This window comes from Sinocyclocheilus grahami, unplaced genomic scaffold (assembly GCF_001515645.1).
Source record: "Sinocyclocheilus grahami isolate Dianchi unplaced genomic scaffold, SAMN03320097.WGS_v1.1 scaffold145.1, whole genome shotgun sequence".
NCBI classification, from domain to species: Eukaryota; Metazoa; Chordata; class Actinopteri; order Cypriniformes; family Cyprinidae; genus Sinocyclocheilus; species Sinocyclocheilus grahami.
In genome coordinates this window covers 266,853-279,527 of record NW_015505324.1, presented here as the reverse complement: position 1 = coordinate 279,527, position 12,675 = coordinate 266,853, and the positions used below count along the sequence as shown (strand labels likewise).

The window sequence follows — 12,675 nt, the reverse complement described above, 5'->3', positions numbered from 1 at the left end:
GGAAGAAGGAACATTTCAGGCTGGCGTTGCTACCGTAGATTTACAGTAGGTTTAGATTATCATGAAACACTTTGCTTTCAATCCATTATAGTCCTGAATAAATGGAGATTTATCAATCATCTCTCAGAAGAAACAAACACATTTAACGATTAGATCCAAGAAAGGGAACGGATCAATGAAAAATTCGGTCATCTTTTAATAACTCTGTCCAAATACTCTGTCTTTCCAAACTTTCTTTCTTTTGTACAACATATAAGGAAATATTCAGCAGAATGTCCAAGCTGCTCTTTTCTTTACAATAAAATTGGGTGGTGACCAATGGCTATCAAGCATCAAAAAATACATTAAAGTGATACAAAAGCATCATAAAAGTGGTTCAATCAAGTGCTATATTCTTTTGAAGCCATATGATAATGTGTGAAAAACAGAGCTTAAAATGCTTTACAATAGACACAAAATGCTTTAATATACATAAATTATCCTATGTGTGTAAATCACTTTGTGCAGTCAAGTAAAGTAGTCAAAGCAGCACTATGAGTGGGATAACATGTCACTGTCACTTTCAGGATATGACCCACCACCTCATCTGCCTACTGGCTTGTGTTTTTAATTCGAGAATCTAGCACCAACCTCACGGCACCGAGACCTTGTCACAGCAGCTGAGAATCAGTGCTTTAATGCGCCATTTACTGCAGTATGATCCTTCAGGCTAAATCCAATCTGAGCCACCCATACACACCTTCATCTTCTGACACGTCCAGTATTTCATCCACCGTCTCTGGGAAACTCATGCGATGCTTCTCGGTGGTGATCTGAGGGATAGAGAGGGAATATATGAACAAATCGAGATGGCGAATGTTGCACAAATTCAGACTGGATACAGTTTGTGAGATGCAAATGGCTCTCACCATAGACACGGATTCCTCAGTCACCAGTTTCAGCACATCAATGACAGAGATGTACCCTAGCCGCTTAGCGATGCCCAGAGGTGACGTCCCATTCTGCCACAGATAACACAGTCAGGTTACTAAATCTTACATGTCTTTTCAACAGGATAATTATTAAATAACAGCTTATGTTTACTGCAGAGAACTGGCAGCATGACAGCAGAAATTACCCAGACCAAATGCTCTTCATCAGACATTCAAGCAGTCTATACTATTTTTTGATGAGAAAAATTATATTTCAAGTATGGGGGAAAGGGGTCTGCTCACAGTGGTGATCTCATTGGGCAGGGCTTCATGTTTCAACAGTAGAGTGACGATGTCTGTATGGCCCTGCTGGGCTGCTTGATGTAAAGGAGTGTATCCCAGCTGGAAAAGAAAGATAAGGGAAAATAAGATTGCAGAAGTACATACTAGCACTGAAAATTGTACAAAAAGAAAAGCCTGTGTAGTGTGTACAGTACATCCAGAAGTGTAGCACTTACTCTTGTCTTGCTGTTAACATGTGCTTGCTGCTGGAGTAAGAACTTCACCATCTTTATGTTCCCATAGTGACATGCCACATGTAAGGGTGTGTAGCCCATCTACCAGAGAGAGCGATTTAAAAGGGTTATAAGGAAGTATCGCACAAGGCACTGAGGGCACAAATTCTAGGACATTCTACAGATGGCCCTGCTGAGTGTGTGTGTGTGTGTTTCTGTGCGCATTGAAGTATCTTACCCTTGAGGCTGCATAGACTGAAGCCCCCTGCTTCACCAGCATGTCTGCAATGCCCACATGCCCTTCCTGAGCAACCAGGTGCAGAGGTGTCAGCCCATTCTGTACAAACACACACACACACACACACACACACACAAAGGATATCAGAAGAATATTAAATGGATCCTTTTCCATATTCTTCCAATACATCTCAACCTTTTTTAGTTTTTTCTCTCTCTAACGTAGATCGAATACCAATTAACCAAAGCTTAAACAGTGTATAACCTTGTTGCCCAGGTTAACATTGGCCTGTTTGGATATGAGCAGCGCCACCATATCAGGTTGCCCCTCCTGTGACGCCAGGTGAAGCGGGGTGATGCCCTGTAGTGACTCTGAGTTGGCATTAGCTCCATACTGCAGCAGACTGCTTGCCACCTCCAGTTGGTTCTGCTTGGCTGCGATATGCAGGGCTGTGTAGCCATTCTGTCAAATGGAAGAAAACTAAAAGTGACTGTTTTTCTTGGATGGTTTTTGAAAGTGTGAAATAAAATTGCAACCCTTAACGTCACAGCTCAGAATAGTCGCGTAAGATAGATGTGTATCTTACTCTCGCCGTGATGTGCGGAGAGCCGCCCTTGCTGACCAGCAGCTTGACTACATCAAGGTTGTTGTGATGGACGGCCACGTGCAAAGAGGTCAAGCCATTCTGAGGGGAGAGAGGAGACACATGGCCTCAGTCAGCCACCGCTGACCATCATCTGATATTAGCAGACAAGTACTGAGATATCAGATGTTTGTCTTGATAAATTACCTTTCCAGCTGCATTGGGATTGGCCCCTCTTTCCAAAAGCAGCTCTGCCACATCCACTTTCCCGTATTTACATGCTACATGTAGAGGAGTAAATCCTTTCTGTAAGAAAACACAGATATACACACTGAGAATGCAGGTGAAGCTGTGAATATTTAGTTGTCAATTAGTGAAATTGACTGTTTGTTAAGCTGCGCCCACCTAGTAGCAGTTACTGCTGCTAACTTTACAGGCTTTACAGAATTTTGCATAGGAGTTTTTTTTAACCATATTTCTAAATAAACACACAAGACGCCAATGGATGCCAACAGTTGGACTTCAAGACATAATTGCTCAGAAGCATTTTAAGGCAGGGCTCAGCGAAGGGCTAACTGACAGGAGAGAACCTTGGTCATTTTGGTTTGTTGGGCATTCCCATCGAGCAGGATGCGTGTGGTTTGGGAGTGTCCCTCACGGGCAGCGATGTGCAAAGGAGTGTGACCTGCTGTGGTGGTCGAATCTGGATTGGCCTTATGTTCCAAGAGCAGCTTCACCAACTCCTTATGTCCCATTCGAGCGGCACAGTGCAAGGGGGTTTGATCATCCTGTGAAATGAAAGAGCGAGATAGAGGACACGTGAGATTTAAAAAAAAAATTAAAAAGAAGATAAATTAAGTTAAAACAGCTTGTATGACTGGTGTACCTTCGCTTTGGCATCCACCTGTGCATTGTTCTGTAGCAGAAACTGAGCCACCTCACAGTGCCCCGCTCTGGCAGCCATATGCAATGGGGTCTCCACTTTCTACAACGCCACATTGAAACACAGTCACAAACATTTAGTTCTGAAAAGAAAACTGTGAACACTGCCATGATCGTTGCTAAAGACATTAGCCCATTTGTAAAGCAGAATAGCTGTGCCTTTGGGATTTGATTGTTGGGTATCTCCGAGGTGCTGAATAGATTACACATTTCTTACCACATTAGATGCGTTGGGTGAAGCTCCTCTCTGAAGCAGACTCTTCACTATATTGAGATGCCCCATGAACGCAGCCACATGAAGAGGGGTCAGACCCGACTAAGAGACAAAACAGGATGATCGCTACCACCTTGTTCATTTAAATGGGGAGTCATCTCAATTATCACCAGTAAAATATGGAGTGCCACAAGGATCTGTCCTAGGTCCTCTGCTAATTTCGATATACATGTTGCCCCTTGGTAATATTATTAGAAAATACGGGATTAGTTTCCACTGTTATGCCGATGATACTCAACTATAAATCTCAACAAGACCAGATGAAACTTCTAAATTATCTAAGCTAACAGAGTGTGTTAAAAATGTAAAAGATTGGATGACCAATAATTTTCTCCTATTAAATTTGGATAAGACAGAGATATTACTTATTGGACCAAAAGACAGTACACCGAATCTCGTGGATTACAATTTGCAGCTAGACGGATGTACGGTTACTTCCTCTACAGTCAAAAAGGTGGGTGTTCTAGACTGGACTATTGTAATGCACTGCTAGGTGGTTGTCCTAAATCTTCAATAAACAAGCTACAGGTAGTCCAAAATTTTACTATTGTCATTTTGCATTATTGACACACTATTTTCCTAATTAATGCTGTTCAGTTGCTTTGACACAATCTGTATTGTTAAAAGCGCTATATAAATAAAGGTGACTTGACTTGACAAAAACATGCATTTTCGCAAAGACCTTAAATGTGTTTAATGATTCTGTCATGCACCAATGGATCAACAAAAATATATGTAATTTAATATTAAGATAATATATATTAATATTAAAGGATTTATTACACTAATAAAAATAATTTATGTTAAAAAACTAATGGTATTAATGCTGTATACCTTACCATTCAAAAGCTAACCAAGGCTACATTTATTTGATTAAAAATACAGTAAAAACAGTAATATTGTAAACTAATATTACAATTTTAAATAACTAAAATAACACATTTTTTCCTGTGATAACAAAGCTGTATTTTCAGCAGACATTAATCCAGTCTGTATTGTCACATGATCCTTCAGAAATCATTCTAATAAGCTGATTTGGAAGTATTTCTTATTACTGTCAATGTTGAAAACAGTTGTGCTGCTTCACATTTTTTTGGAAACTGTGAATTTTTTTTTATGATTATTTGATAAAATAGAAAGTTCAAAAGAACAGCATTTATTTGTAATATAAATCTTTTGTAACAAATATTTTACTGTCAGTTTTGATCAGTTTAATGCATCCTTGCTGAATAAAAGTATTAATTTCTTAAACAAATCTTACTGACCCCAAAGTTTTGAACTTTTGGGTAGTGTATTATGTTAACATATTCTTGTCTTGTGAAATAATTATGAATTTGTCACCTTTCATTCCTACATAGTCTTTCTATTTTCTACAAGGATCAAGCTAAAGGCGTAGATGGTGCAAAGTGAACAGAGGTTATCCATCAAAGTGACAGCCAGAGAGTAATCTGACCTCAGTCACAGCCTCCAGAGACGCTGAGTGCTTCAGCAGAAGGTCCATGGACCGCATGTGGTTCTTCTTGCAGGCAATGTGCAATGGAGTGAATCCATTCTGAAAGACAGACCAAAAAAATCAACTAATGTTATGTTCAGTTGTATGCTAATAAATGGTGGACCAGGTTTATGTACTATTAATACTGCTCTATGTGTATTGACTAATCTAATTATATCAATATCAAATTCAGCATGTTCTATGGATGTAATCAATTACGTTAATTGGAAATATTTATGAAAAGAGAAAAGAAGTATGGAAAAGGAAAATGACAGATGCACTAACCAATGCACGGGCATTAGCTTTTGCCCCTTTGTCGAACAGCACCTTGACCATGCGGTGGTGCCCACAGTGTGCTGCAACATGCAACGGGGTCAGGTGGTCGAGGGTAATGTCATCGATCTCTGCGTTGTATTGCAGCAGCTGCCTCACGCAGTCCATGTGATCGCCCTGCGCTGCCATGTGGATGGGAGACAGACCGTTCTGCAAGGAGGAACCCATGATTATTATCAATTGATCAGCATGATTATGGCATCAATAAAGCTAAAATCCATAACTGTATGGCCCATCTTAGTAATATAGTTTGGTCACCTTGGTCTTGGCCTGAATGGGAGCACCCTGGTCTAGCAGGATCTCCACCACACGTACATGACCGTTCCTGGCTGCACAATGCAGTGGCGTCAGCTCATCCTGCAGAAAAAATAAGCAATTTTGCAAATGGGTTTATCAGCCATGTTTCAATGTATCCTACATGAGCTGCATTTTCTGTCCTTATTTATGTATGCATACCATTAAAACAGCAAGCTGTCACAAAGAGAAAATACCTGTTTTTCCCAAGAGAAATTAAAATAGGTCATCCTCCACTAACTAGACTTAGATAAGTCAGATTCAGCAGTCTCAGCAGTGAGATTTTTCATTAGCCAGTAAATAATGTCACTGTGAGATGTGACTATGGTTGAATAGATACTATGAATTCAGGAGGGTCGACTAGTTAGTGTGTCATCGAACTAACTGACTAGTCTATTTAGATATTATGAAGACAGGAGGGTATATATACTGTATATTGTGTATTGATTTTCTCATTTTAATATTTTTAATATTTCTATTTAGCTTTAATTTATATTTATTTCAGTGTTAGGACTTCAGCTTTCAGTTGCATTTTTATACAACATACAACATTTTTATGAAATCATTTTGTCAAATTTTCTTTTTAAAAAGGTTTTTTAAGTTTAAGTTTTGTCATCTAAGCTTTATATTTCATTTTATTTTAGCTTTATTTCAATGATAATTATTTTTAATACTTTTAGTTAACAACAATAACACTGCAAACTGAGGCTATTTGATTATGAAAATATGTTGCACGTCCCTAATGGATACTGTACCTTTGTCTTGGCATCTATCTGAGCTCCTCTGTCCAACAGAAGCCGCACCATAATCACATTCCCCCTCCTGGAAGCGATATGTAATGGAGTGATGCCATTCTTCAAGAGAAAAGGAGAGAAAGTGAGAAGTTCATATAATCGTTCACATAATAATTGGAAGCATTTAATTTGAGAGCTGCACTGACCTTCGGCATGAAGTTCACGTTGGCTCCTCTGTTTAACAAAAGCTGTGCGACACTGAGATTCTCATAATGGGCTGCGATGTGGAGAGGAGTAAAGCCGGTCTACGGGGAAAAAATGGTGTAGCATTTCATTGATTCAGTGTATGTACAAAACAGGAACACCTACGCTGACGGATCTTTAAACAAAGTCAGTTCTGTTTATCTTGTCACATAATCATCACTGCAATTACAATCCAAGAGCGGCTCCATTGAGCTCAGTGAGTCATGATGCGTAATCTCACTCGTGCTGCGATAAAACCTTTCAGATGTGCACAAACACACATACTTTGCTGAGGACGTCTGGGTTTGGGTCGTTCTGCAGGAGTACGGCAGCAGTGCGCGTGTCGTCGTTGCGTGCCGCGATGTGCAGAGCCGGCAGACGCACTTTGCCCTTGGTGCCATAGTTTATCAGGAGGGCCACCACGTTCTCGTGACCCTGCTGAAGAGCTACCGCCAAAGGAGTAAAGCCATCCTGGAGGGCGAAATCAAGAGTTGTAGGGTCATTCGGGATTGATTTCAGCTGAGCTTGATTTCAAGATGTCACTCACCTCAGTTGGAAGGCTCTGATTGGCTCCATGTTCAAGTAGATATTTTACCACTTCTAAGTGGTTCTCCTGTGCTGCCATGTACAGGGGACTGAAGCCTTTCTGCAGAACACAACATAACACCACAGAACAAATTAATTAAGCTTTTCATCAACATGTTTCAAGGTTTGTTGATTCATGTTTTGAGGCTCAGACTAACCTGAGACTGGGCATTGACGTTGGCACCATAATTGACCAGTTCAGCAATCACTTTCTCTTGACCGGCCAGAGCAGCAATATGAAGGGCAGTATTCCCTTTCTGCAAAATGAATAGTCATGTAAATATAATACAGAGAAAGATCCGACAATGCATGTTAAATAGCATATACAGTATTTTGAAGATGTCATTTGATTTTATTGCTTTTATTTGGTTTCTTTTTTCTTGTTTTTAGGGCTTTGCAATTGCAAATGCTAAAAATAGCGATATGAGCATGTGCGATTTCTACCGCATGAAACAGTGATTTTATTTATTTATACGTTAATTCAGAATTCTGTAACATTCTAAATGATTATTGCAACAAAGCAAGACTACAAACTTTTTTATCATTGGAATTTAGAGTTATTTTGTCTCGTCTGTTCTAAAGACATTGTACTGTTTTACTGTAGGTTTTTTTTGTTTTTATTTTATTAAAATGTCTTATATTTTGACACTTTTACCTACATTTTGTGTGAAAGGTGCTATAGAAATAAAATGCATTATGACATTAGTGGGAGGGACATTCTCATTCTACATATTATTTAATTGGACAAAAAGTTGTAATGAAAGACAAGTCATCAATATTTTTGATACATTTTCCCAGATGAGATAAACCGTACATTTGAAATGCACAAATTTGTAATTTTGTCAACTTTTATAAGTACACTAACCTATATTTCAAATCTCAGGAATGATGAGAAGTGTGTTGCCTATTGCTATTGCCAACATAATAAATGGCAAAGTTCAATAAATAGTTATTTATTAATATAGATATTCAGAATAAATATTTCTTCCACTGGGTAAGAGTTCATTAACAGTTAATATCTGTAGGATAATGACTTTTTACAGTTGCCAAGAAATGTACTGTATAACAACTGAGCCTGAACTATCTCATTTATAAATCTGTTTTTGGCCCGCTGGAGGAAGCCTGACTGACTGAAGGAAGTATATTTACCTTTGTAGTAGTCTCCAAGTCAATTCCATTGTGCAGCAGCTCCAGCACCATCTTAACATGGCCTTCTTTGGAGGCCAAATGCAACCCATTAAGCCCATTCTGCGAATACAAGAGAAAACATGAGGTGTTGAAAAACTCACTCAAAAAAAAAAAACACACACCCTGACACATCTCAAGTCTATTTCTTTATCTCTCCCTGTCTACCTGTCAAATGACTCACTGAGAGGAGGGCAGCCTAAAAATAACAGTGAAGCACTGAGACATCTACAGATCTGTGGAGCTCTCATTAAACAGGGCGTGGAAATAGAGCGGCGGAGGAAACAGACAAAAAGGCCGGGAGAGGTAAAGGCTGATCAGGAGAACGGCCCACGGTACAGTGTGTGCTTCTGTAAGGAAGCTGGGTGTGTAGTCTGGTGCGGCCATAGGGGGGCTCTGCTCTGCTAGTCTGACTGGAATCCCCTTCATACTGCAGTGTCACTCATCTCTAATGAGCTCCTACTGCAGCTGCACAGTGCATGCGGAGAGGAGAGAAAGACAGAATGGAGACGGAGGGGTGCTTGCAGATGGTGAGGAGGAGCCCTGATGAAAACAGCCACACGTGCCCGCTTGGTATTAATATTCACTGGACGTGCTTCATAATGTTTTGGGAAATATCACACAGTACTGAAACCCACACTCAGTGTTATACATCCATGGATTATATGAAAATATATAGTAAAAATGTATACCATTCAAAATCTTAGGGTCAGTTATTTCCTTTTTAAAGAAATTAATACATTTATTTAGTAAGGACGCATTAAATTGATCAAATGAAATGATGTGCTTGTGAATTGATGTTTCACGAGAACCAAATGAGGGATCATGTGACACTGAAGACTGGAGTAATGAATGGCCGCTGAAAATTCATCGAATAAATGCAGACTTGGTGAGCAAAAGATACTTTTTTGTGTGTGTGTGTATATATATATATATATATGTGAATTGATGTTTCACGAGAACCAAATGAGGGATCATGTGACACTGAAGACTGGAGTAATGAATGGCCGCTGAAAATTCATCGAATAAATGCAGACTTGGTGAGCAAAAGATTTGTGTGTTTGTGTGTGTGTGTATATATATATATATATATATATATATATATATATATATATATATATATATATATATATATATATACACACACACACACAATACTATATATATACATATACATATTAAAGATTGTATATATATTGTGTACATAATGAAATGATATTTGTGCAAAGTAGCTAGCCAAGTACTAGATTGCTCATTCAGCAATCAGGGATAGTTCACCCAAAATGCTAATTCTGTCTCCATTTCATGGCTAAATAAGGGTTATTTGGTACACACTATTATCCAAAGCCACTTACATGGCACTTGATACATTTTTTTTGTTGTTGTATTTTTTATACACAAAAGCATGGTCCATAGTGTGCAAGAATGGATGGCAAGATGTTCAGTGAATAATTACTTAATTTTCACTTCTGTATAAGTAATGACTGTTAAAGGGAAATAGAGTGTGCCTCAGTTCTTGCACATCCTTTTGCAAATGGCTTAAAAAATAAAATAAATAAATAATATATATATATATATATATATAAACCTTTTGTCCATATTAACAATTTTATCTGATTCATAGATAATTTTTAGCTATATCACGATTAGTTGTTAATAGATGAAAAGGCTTTACATTAGTGCTATTTACAACCGTTAGTTAGTCACCTGTAAAATAAACACAAATTACACTCTAAGACAAGATCATCAATTGTCTAAAAATCTCATTAACAATTACCTGCTTAGAGCTGAGGTGGAAATTAAGCACATGCTTTGTGCTTTAAACTACGTTTTTGCTGATTCTCGAATGTTCTCTAGTCCCAAAGCACCCGTGCCGAGGCCTTAATCGGTCTCACTGTCAAAAGCGGTCTAAGCTCCTCACAAAATGTTTTGCGACAGCACAGAGACATTGACACTGTGATATCAGCATCACACAGAAGTATACCTTCAGTTTATCCAAACACTTAACCATAAATACATCCAAGACGCATGGAAATTGAGTCTAGGTTGCATATCGGAGGCCGTGGCAGGTTCCCGATGCAATCCTGTCTGTGAATGATGTTATAAGGTGGTGTAGTAGTCGATGTGTGTGTGTGTGTGTGTGTGTGTGTGTGTGCTGCAAGCATACAGAGTGGGCGTTCATTTTCAGAGCTTTTCAATGCGGGAAGCCAGCCAGCCACTCTGGTCCATTCACTAACCCGTCTCTGAGAACCAAACATAGCTCTTCTGTAAATATCACAACATGCTATTTAAAGCAAGTATCACAGAGTGTTATGATGCAAGTGGGTGCAAAAGCATGACCAGTGAGGGGGTTAGAGGAGGAAGACGTGCTGGTGTGATTAATTACGGCAATTTACTGATTAGGGCATTGAATACAGTTCTGCATTGACACTGTAAACACAGCTGTACTGTCCAACCACAAGAACATTGGGGGGTTAAAACAGACGAGAAAAACACACTGGCACAGGCAAACAAAAACACACAGATGTGGATCCTAATCTAAAAGATGATGAATTTATTGCCATTTCTGAATTTAAGCCATACTATTAATGGGCTTCAAAGTTACTTTGGGCTTTCAAGGTATGGATGTGAAACTGGCAATGCCATGCACATTGGTTTCCCTGCATTTTGAAAAAAATCAACAATTTAAAAAATACTAAACATTCATGTAAAACATAGAATCTCTATTGTAGCTTGCCAGAGACAAAAAAAAATAAAGTATGTTAAGAATTTTAATAATTCCCTTCCATTTTTGATGTATTATTTCTATTGTGTTAGGGGTTCATTTGAGCATAACAACAAGTGCACAATTCCTGCATGAAAAAATGTCATGAAAAATGACTACTTATAACTGTGCAAATAACTAGTATTTAAAATTAAAAGGTTAATTTTTTGACAGATTTTCTGATGGTGAAACTCAACTAGATAAAGAAATTTTCCTTAGATGATTCTTCCTCTAGAGTCTTAAATTCTCATATATATCATATTTTAGTGTTTGACAAGTTCCATTAAAGGTTATTTTGCTTTTTACCAGACTCTCTAGTGATCTTCAAAGGGTTTTAAAGTGCATGGAAAACAATTGGGGGTCAGTCTGACCCCAACACAGAAGTCGTTTGTGGTATAATTCATATCTGTAATAATGTTTAACATACTACTCACACAAACACATAGACCCACATGCTTGATGCTAGACATTGCAGCATTAATTTTTTTCTCACCTGATTGGCTATGTTGATGTCTATTCTATGTTTGATATGGTCCAGAGCCTTCTCCAGATTACCTGAGCGTGCAGCACGGAGGAAACTGGTTGATGTGTCTGCCTGAAATAGATAGAGAGAACAAGAAATGAAAACGAAATCCAAATCTTAATCGAGAAATGGATTGTTAAATTACAATTTTTTTGCACATGGTCTTTTGGATGTTTAGTACTTAATAAAACATCAGCGATACAGTCTGACTTACAGCTCTAATTAGGAATAAATTCTGTGTTGTGCATGTCCACAGAGAAGATGAGAAGATCTGGTTTCAGCCGGCTCAGGGGCCATATAACAGCAACCCAACAGTTACTGAATTAGTTTTTCTTTGTGTAAAATCATCTAATTTTCCAAAGTGTGATGTTATATACAGGGCTGGTTTTGCCCCTAAAGACATATCAGCACTTGCTTTAAAGCTGAGGTAAATTAAAAAAAATACTTTCTTGTAACCCAGCTAATTTTGTGGAGACAAAGTAAGCCATTTGTACTGAAGGCTGATTTTCATGACAAGTGTATAAAAAAATTTGAGCATCTCCACCAGCCCAACATAGCAACATTGGCTTAAAGGGGTCATATGATGCTATTTTAAAGATCATTATTTTGTGTATTTGGTATAACAGAATATGTTGACATGCTTTAATGTTCAAAAAACACATTATTTTTCAAATACTGTACATTATTGTAGGTCCTTTATGCCCCGCCTCTCTCAAACACGTTGTTTTCAACAAAGCCCCCTCCTTTGACAAGCGCAGTCTGCTCTGATTGGCCAGCTGACCCAGTGCATTGTGATTGGCCGAACACCGCAAGCACGCGTCGGAAATGTAACACCCCTTACCATAATCGTGAGCTTCAGCTTTCAAAGTAAATATCAAGACTGTTAATAATGTGTTAGTTTTACGATCAGTTCAAGCCCGAAAGGGCAACAGAGTCACATGACAGACACAGTGATGATGCAGTACACAAGCCGCGGTTAAGACAGCTGATGTGCTATGATTTCTGACAGGCAGTTCACTCTCCTGTGATGTGACCCTGTTCCCCTCTCACACACACCCA

General features: G+C 38.6%; 1 protein-coding gene across 1 annotated transcript in view; it reads right to left on the bottom strand.

Moving 5' to 3' along the window:
* LOC107591686 (ankyrin-1-like) overlaps window positions 1-12,675 on the bottom strand; it is a 107,852-nt gene that overhangs the window by 23,957 nt on the left and 71,220 nt on the right. Inside the window, exons 6-26 of the mRNA XM_016280911.1 lie at window positions 11,587-11,688; window positions 8,294-8,392; window positions 7,303-7,401; window positions 7,107-7,205; window positions 6,845-7,030; window positions 6,523-6,621; window positions 6,338-6,436; window positions 5,547-5,645; window positions 5,241-5,438; window positions 4,917-5,015; window positions 3,407-3,505; window positions 3,134-3,232; window positions 2,838-3,035; window positions 2,455-2,553; window positions 2,251-2,349; window positions 1,929-2,126; window positions 1,665-1,763; window positions 1,430-1,528; window positions 1,215-1,313; window positions 909-1,001; window positions 740-812 (exon numbers count right to left, since the gene is read on the bottom strand). Coding sequence (XP_016136397.1) covers window positions 740-812; window positions 909-1,001; window positions 1,215-1,313; window positions 1,430-1,528; window positions 1,665-1,763; window positions 1,929-2,126; window positions 2,251-2,349; window positions 2,455-2,553; window positions 2,838-3,035; window positions 3,134-3,232; window positions 3,407-3,505; window positions 4,917-5,015; window positions 5,241-5,438; window positions 5,547-5,645; window positions 6,338-6,436; window positions 6,523-6,621; window positions 6,845-7,030; window positions 7,107-7,205; window positions 7,303-7,401; window positions 8,294-8,392; window positions 11,587-11,688 — 2,434 coding nt within the window. The remainder of the gene's footprint in view (window positions 1-739; window positions 813-908; window positions 1,002-1,214; window positions 1,314-1,429; window positions 1,529-1,664; window positions 1,764-1,928; window positions 2,127-2,250; window positions 2,350-2,454; window positions 2,554-2,837; window positions 3,036-3,133; window positions 3,233-3,406; window positions 3,506-4,916; window positions 5,016-5,240; window positions 5,439-5,546; window positions 5,646-6,337; window positions 6,437-6,522; window positions 6,622-6,844; window positions 7,031-7,106; window positions 7,206-7,302; window positions 7,402-8,293; window positions 8,393-11,586; window positions 11,689-12,675) is intronic.